The sequence below is a fragment of the Prosopis cineraria genome, unplaced genomic scaffold (genome assembly GCF_029017545.1).
Source record: "Prosopis cineraria cultivar Desert tree isolate PC_DT_omini unplaced genomic scaffold, ASM2901754v1 PC878, whole genome shotgun sequence".
NCBI lineage: Eukaryota > Viridiplantae > Streptophyta > Magnoliopsida > Fabales > Fabaceae > Prosopis > Prosopis cineraria.
This window is the reverse complement of record NW_026556203.1, coordinates 1-8,241: the sequence shown is the minus strand read 5'-3', so window position 1 is coordinate 8,241 and position 8,241 is coordinate 1. Positions and strand designations below refer to the sequence as shown.

The window sequence follows — 8,241 nt, the reverse complement described above, 5'->3', positions numbered from 1 at the left end:
TACAAGTTATTTGTCATAATTTTATAAATTAAAAAATATAAAAATAATAAGCTCATAAAATTAATATGAGAATTTAACAATAATCATCATCATCATCAATATGTTGAATCATTGATAAATGATAACGTGATTTGTGGCACATTGGCACATACTCTGGCATTATAACATAAATTAGTTATTGGCGAAAAGAAAAAACAAATTAATTTACCAACCGGGACAGGATACAGCTGTTTTTTTCTTCTCTCTACCTCTCTTCCTTGTTCCCCCTTTTCCCATGATTCCACGTTACTCAATCCAAGATCTCCTGTGCAATCTCGATTCTCCACTCTGCCTTCATTTTCCCTCTCGAAAATCAATGGTCCATCCTTGGCAATCTGTCACCAAATCGACGAGTTAGGGTTTCTGTTGGGTTCAGTTTTTGTGGGGACTTCTGGGGACACTACATCTCCGTCAGCCATGGCCACCAACTTGCAGATGAGCCCTCAGTTGGAGCAGATCCATGGTGAAATTCGCGACCACTTCCGAGCCCTCGCGTATGTATTTCAATAAATTCACTCTTTCTTCTCATATTTGATCGCGGAGTCCGCTTATATTTCTGTGCCACGTTACTGATTTTCTCCAAGTCTTCATATAATGTAAGGTGGTATCCCTTGTGGTGAATGCTTCTTAGATATCAACGTTATTGTCACATATATGGTTATAATTGGTCTCGATGTGATGAATGCTTAAACAGGGGCACTTGCCGTTGAAATACCCGATAAATATTTTGTGCCTCTATCAGTTCTGGTATTATGCTAACATCTTATTAAGTTCATCTTTTTAATCCCCAAGCATCTTCCGACTTAGTGTATAGCAGTATTTTGGCCACGAAACTAGTCGCAGTTCGAAAATTTAGGTGCTTTTCATTTCTAAAGCCAAGTAATTAGCCAGTTTCCCACCAACTGCAATGGAAGTGCCTTATTATGCCCACAAATTTTGATATGCCTTATTTTTATTCATTGTGGTAATGGCATGGGATAATAGGAGTAATTGATATGCCTACTTCTGGAGATTTTGGATATCACTAGTAGAAGAGACTAAAGTACAACAGCTCTGACCACTAGTTGCTTGTTACTTATTAGCTTGCTACACTTTAAAGCCTAACTTCTGATCTCGATTTTTGTTGGGTAAAATTCAAACCTGAAGGATCATCTGTCTTAGATGTTAGCATTTATAACCTTTTTTGTCCCCTCAAAGGAAGCTTTTTCATTAAGGATTTGACCAGTTGTCAGATCCAATTTTTTTTGGACAAAAAGCCTACTGTAATCTATTTGAGTAAATATTGATGGAATTATGTACTAAATAATTTTTGTGACGTCATATTTTTGGGTTCAAGGTCAAAATTCCAAGGAGTTTGTGTTTAGATAGCACATAAATTTGCTTTTATGAGCTATTTGCTGATGAAAAATGCATGCAACCATGCAATGGATCTTGTAGCTGCTTGCTTCTTGCTAGTTTAGGTGTGTTACAACTGGCCCCCCCCCCCCCCAAAAAAAAAACCCAAAAAAAAAAAAGTTCATGTTGGGATACTTGCTGGAATATTTTCCTACTTGTGACCTTGCTCACACCACTACTTTCAACTTATTAGTCACTTCTTTTTCCCCATGTTCTCTGCCAGCTGCCCGGTCATTTAAATTGACTCAAGACTTGAAATACATTCTTACCCTTTTTTGTACTTTTTCGTCATTAGACTTGTATAAATGATTAAGTTGGATTAGACCTAGAGCATTGTAATAGTAACAGAGATAAATCTCTTGTATTAATTTCCACAAGTCCCTGAATCTAATTTTTTTAGTGCATTTTTGCACCTTTCATGTGTACAATGTTACACTTATTATTTTGGTATGACCTTTTTTTTTTTTAAATATACTTCGCTTTTATTTTGCTTATGTTATTTTCATCTTTACCGGTTGTTGTTTTCATGATTAACATGTTTTTAATGCCCATCCTCTAGGAATTAGTAGATACACTTCTTGAATGTAAGCAAATTTATTGAATCATATATTTGCTATTTGCGTTTAACACTCTGACCTTTTGGGGACCAGAAATGGCTTCCAGAAGCTTGATAAGATTAAAGATTCCAATAGACAAAGTAAACAGCTGGAAGAACTCACAGTGAAAATGAGGGAATGCAAAAGGTAAGCCACGCATTTACTAATTTTGATGTCTCTTGTTTGCTACTTGAGCTCAAGCTGAATAAGGAAAATTCAGATTTTACATGACATGAGCTTCTTTCGAAGCCCTCCTAGGCTTGTATCGTGTAAATTATTTGTTTGTTACTTATTAACTATGATAATGTAATAGTTTTTCTTATTATATTAACATATATCTTGTGGTAAAATTCCTGTTGTTTTGGTTGATGGCGATGCAGCCACTGCACAGCCTCTCTATTGAGAGAAATTCTTATATATCCTTGAGTTTTGCCTACTTCTATTCTCTAATAAAAAACAGAGTCACATCAAATGGAGCTTTTATTTCTCTCCATACTTTTGTAATTTCTTTCATCAGCTGATTACCCATATTTCTCTCCATGAATATATTCCATTAATTGCTAAAGGGTCCCATAGTTTATATGTTGCAAAATTATTTCTGGAAAAATGGAGTGTAATTGGGCTTCATGGAGAGTGACTTGGTGTATTTTATAGTATAAATGATGTGACACTCTTGGAGGATATCAGAATTTCTCCATGTAGAAATATTTTATTTGATTCAGTGATACCTTACATCACGCTGTGGAGTTTGTGCTTTCCAGACTTCTGAGTGAGGCAGAAGTGGTTTACTATTCTACATGTGCCAGTGGCAAAGCGAATAAAATTCTTTGTGGTTCAGACATATTTTGCAGTATCCTTTGGCATGCATACTGTGATTCACTAAACATGAAGCCTTATTTTGTAATTTGGTCCAGGTTGATAAAAGAGTTTGATCGTGAAATTAAAGATGAAGAGGGCAGAAATCCTCCAGAAGTGAACAGGCAACTAAATGATGAAAAGCAATCAATGGTCAATACTGAGCTTTCTTTTTTATTTTCATTCTGTTTTGCTTATGCCAGGAATCTACCCCTGCAAACATTGGGAAGCATGCAAGATTTTCCATGAATTGTGCATAGACCATCAAGTTCATTTTCTTTTCAACTTTTGACATTCTAAGAAAATTGTGGTTCACTGGGTCTCAGGCTTTTTTTTTAGTAACTATTTTCAAGGGGAAAAATATCAAATATATTGCAGAATTCATGGGCACATAAGTTTTTATGGAACTAAAATTGTGAGATTTTTTTTTAAGTTTTATAATGCATGGGCAATGCAGAACTGCAGAGGACACTCTGATTTTTTTTTTTTTTTGTTAGGTCTAATAACCATTCTTGTATGTTTTATAAGGTTTTTATGCCTGATTTTGCAGAATCATATGGAGTTTGTCGGATTGAATTTGGAAAATAAAAGTGATTTAGAACATAAATATTCTGTTTGATTTTTTGTTAGTATAAGACTTTCCCCTTAGGGATTTCTTAATGTATAAAGCTGTTATTATTCATAAATGTGCTCCTCTATTGGATATTTAACTCTTGAAAATGTTGGATAAGTTAGAGATGTTTTCTTTGATCAATGTTTTTTTTTTTCCTTGGAAAAAAATGGATCATGGAATGTAGGGTAGCACTTATAGTTGCTAAAGGTGAGTGAGTTCTGACTGAATGTATCATTGTATCCTTATATACCAATAAAACTAGAATGTATATGATGTCTTATGCTGAACAATTAATTGTAAGATGTTTGGTATAAGGACATCATCACCTGTCTCTTGCTTGGTCCTCTGTACACTCTGTTTGGTTCAGGGGTAGGGGTGGGGAGAAAAAAATAATTATGTTATGGACAACTATGTCCTTATCAAATTTCCTCCTATCTTTTATAACTAGTTAATAAAATATATATGTGAAGTTTAAAAAAATACATGAAAACATAATGTGAGCTAAATAATAATCGCAATATATATGTCAAGTCATCAAGGTAGATTAAGATAAATAAATGAGAGAAACAAATCAAAAGACACAATGAAATTACTGGCAGGGAAGTATATCCAGTATCCTTGAAGATATTCCAATTCTCAGGACCCATTCATTTCCATTTAGCGAGGTTAACTTCCTACATAAACCAAGAGACTATGTCAATGTTAACTTCCTACATAAACAAGCAATGATTAGCATTATAGCAAGTCAAAATGCCAGGTAGGAAAGAGAACAATCGTTTGGAGGAATTGGATTTTTTTAATGTTAAAATGACTAAGCAGTGAATTGCTGGGATTCAAAATGTAAGCAGAGTGGAGAATGAGCATTTGAGCAATGTAGGCAAGTTCAGAGCTTTCAAGTCCGTGCCCCTACCTTTCAACTACTATCTACAACAAAGCTGAAGACAAGGAGGGCTTATTCGAATTCAGATATTCCATCAACATAGAAATATGTGGGCTGCGACAGCAACAAGGGTGGCAACATGGGTGGCGACAGGGATGACAGACACTGTGCAGGTCATAGTTGGGGATGGCGTGAGAGAAAAATAGGCTCAGGATGATCGAAAATGAAGTTAGGTTTTATTTGGAGAGGGGTATTTTTGGATTATCAAAATGTGACGTGGGTAAATTAATCAAATACAACAAAATTATATCCCTCCCCTCCATAGGCCCCCATTTTGGAGGGGAGGGGAGGGGAGGGGAGGGAAAATGTTAAGAAAATTTTCCCTCCCTTCCCTTTCATTCTAACTACCCTAACAAGGGGAGGGGACCAAAATCCGTCCTCTTGCCCTGAACCAAACTGGGGGGCAGTCCCAGTGTGACCTGTCTTAGAACTTTAGCAGTGACTAAATTCCAAAACTATAGTGATAGCTAGTCTGTCTTGGTTATTTATATATTTCTACTATTTCTATTTATCAGTTGTTTGGTTTTTGAAAAGACTGCCACTCAAAATCTTTCAGTCTTTTGTTACTTTTTATTTGAAAAAGCATGCCTATTTCTGCCTTGTGACTTATGGAAATGATTTTGATGTAATTGGCATTAGGTCCGGTGATTCTTGATATATTTTTGTATGCATATGCTTGCACACTAACAGCCTAGTCATTTTTTTTCTTTCATTTTTCTTGCAGATCAAGGAGCTAAACTCTTATGTGGGTTTGAGAAAAACGTAAGTTTACCATCTCGGACACAAATACTGAATAAAATTTATTCTTATGAATGTATTTGAACAACTCCCATGTTTAATACTGATCTTTCATGTTAGAATTCTTTGCTGTCAAAATCATAGTATTTCTATACTAGTATACGTGGTTTTGTAAGATTTTGGTCTCATTCATACTCTATATCATATATCATATATCAACAAATTTAAACAACTAAGATAACTGTCAAGATAAATATTCAAATGACTTAGTTGCTTTGAAAGTTTTAAATGCCATCTTTTTCTATTTTTAAAATAGGAAAATTAAGTATTTTGGATGATCTAGAGGGATAACTGTGGTACATAAAGGAATAGTGAGTATCTTATATGGCGAGATTGCAGGGTAGTTATGAAGAAGGTTAGCAGTGGTTGATGAGGGGGTTGTCAAAATAATGTTTAGTTATTAGATGTGTAGTCTTTATGTAAATAAAGCCGGGAATCCTAGGGGACTATACATCAATATAGATACAAAGATAACTGAATGACTAGTAATAGGTAGTGGGTAATTATTTGATGATTCATGGTGCCTCCATTGTCTAGTTAAATGAATAGGGGGTAGTTAGTTATTTGAAAATTTGCGACTTTTTAGTATCCCATTTTCTTTAAAATAAAAATGAAGCTGGATGATAAATTCCGTTGCCTCATCTATAAAATAATGTGCATGTTTCTAGATTTGTGCATTTCGTCAATTTGAAAAATAAAATGTTCCTTCAATATCAAATTTTCCTAGTTGCACGCTGTCAAAATTACAACGAATTAGACATGGGACCCATGCATCGCACAAAGTATGAGTCATACTGTTCATAACTTACAAATAGGGTGGTATCGTCTGTGTGTTAATTTTGATTTTGCTTGGAGAATGAAGTTTACAGAATTAACTTAATGGTATAATCTGTTCCCAAAATTAAAATTGAAGAAAATGCGATTGAAGGATTTATGCTATTTTTGGATTATTGACAGGTACATGAATACCATTGGTAATAAGAAGCTTGAACTCTTTGACATGGGAGCTGGATCTAGTGAACCTACAGCTGAAGAAAATGTTCAAATGGCATCAAGTAAGATGTTACCCTTAATGTTAATGCAATTGTGTCTCTGCTTCCAAACTGTGTGCTATGCTATATGTTCTGGTTAATTTTGACGATCTTGTGGGAGCAACAGTTTGGTTTTGGTTGGCAACTGAAATTTTATGAAGGCTTGTTTGAGGGAAATTAAGTTTAAAGGTCATACATCTGATTTGACAAAAATCACAGCAGATACTGAAGAGATAATGGCAGTATGGTGCTATATAATTTGGAACTCATTTCACTGTAGGTCTGTGTGTTTGGTGTTGTTACTTGTACCCCTCAAGCATTGACATATCAGGCACTAATTTTTTCTTTTTTCTTTCTAGGCATCCTCCTTGGGGTTCTTAATTGAGGCTTCTCTGCATGTTTTATGCTTGCGTGGCAATTGGTATAAATATATCTTGTTACAATCTTTGGTTGGTTTGTCCTGTAGCTATGTCAAATCAAGAACTTGTTGATGCTGGGATGAAGAGAATGGATGAGACTGATCAGGCGATTGAACGATCCAAACAGGTGAGTCACTTTTTATTGATACGTCTCTGTTGCTCATATATACGTTGGTTCTGAACTCTGTTGAATTGTAGGTTGTACATCAAACGATTGAGGTGGGCACCCAAACTGCCTCTACCTTGAAGGGCCAAGTAAGTTTGATTTGCACTGAGTACTTTGATAAGAAAGAGTCTACATGATGGGTCGCATAATCTGACCCTATAATCCCCCTTCCCAAATTATTGCAGACTGATCAAATGGGCCGCATTGTGAATGATCTGGATTCAATTCAGTTCTCTATTAAGAAGGCCTCCCAGCTCGTGAAAGAAATTGGTAGACAGGTTGCTTGATTCTTATTACTTCTTGCAATACATATTATGCGATGTAAAGGTTCCTTTATACTAGTTTCGTGATGCTTACGTGTTTTCATGCTATTTACCAGGTGGCTACAGATAAGTGCATCATGCTATTTTGTTCCTTATCGTCTGTGGTGTTATAGCCATTATGTTGTGAAGGTATCTTTCTTTCATAAGTTTAGTTTAAGAAATCCTAGCCTGAAGTTCTCTTTTTCTCAAGTAAAGTAACCTGGATATATTTCTCAAATAATATATTATTTGGTGAAACTAGGATAAAATACTGTAAAAATTGGTTTGAAAAAAGTATTATTTACGAAACTTTCTAGGGATAAAACTTCTCTTGTACTTCTTGGTACATTTGCCAACTTTATTTGGTCCTCCACAAATCGTTTCTTTCAATGTAGTCTCCGAAAATGTTTTCATTGTTGTTCATCTTTCCCATTTCCATCGAAAATTCAATGCCAACTGAACAGTGTGTTGAATTCTGTATGAGCAAGGGAAATAAGGGCAACTTTGTTGGCATTTTAATGATTGAGAGGCTAAATTGAAAGAAGTAATCTGTGACTGAATTGAAAATTTACCTATTTTGTCAGGGTCCACAATGAGTTTCATCTATAAACTATCTGTTCAATTAATCCCAAATTCAAACGCGTGAGATATGTTTGTGTATGTTGCCTTTCCTTGGATTTTCAATTATGCTTGTGTTTTAATTGGCACTGCTCTTTCTCAGATTGTGAATCCCAGCAACAAGAACATTAGGGACATCCCTGGGTTGGCGCCACCAGTTCCCTCTAGGAGGCTTTTGTACGCAAGGACTGGACAACATATTGATTATTTTTATTTTGATGGGCTTTCTCTGTCCTACCATGCTGACTCCTATTCTCAGTTATAACGATGAGGGATGCTGCTGTTTGGGGGATTTAGTTGTATCATTTGATTTTGTTTTTTTCCCTTGCTGAGTTCTTGTCCTGTCTGTGATTTATTTGTAAATCACGCGAGCTCCTTTTTGCTTTCGTTGCCCGTTGCTTCTTCATGTAACCCGCCAAAAAATGTTCAGGGCTTAGACAGAATTTCTCGCTGTACATGCCCTTTTCAA

At 35.4% G+C, this 8,241-nt stretch overlaps 1 protein-coding gene across 1 annotated transcript; it reads left to right on the top strand.

Moving 5' to 3' along the window:
- Positions 1–204: 204 nt before the first annotated feature.
- LOC129298663 (novel plant SNARE 13-like) lies at positions 205–7,302 on the top strand. The gene is given in 10 exon segments (XM_054937083.1): positions 205–533; positions 2,085–2,177; positions 2,945–3,038; positions 5,163–5,200; positions 6,194–6,291; positions 6,734–6,813; positions 6,885–6,941; positions 7,038–7,130; positions 7,232–7,253; positions 7,256–7,302. Coding segments are annotated over 10 exon segments (699 nt in total). The 5' UTR covers positions 205–456.
- Positions 7,303–8,241: the final 939 nt, after the last annotated feature.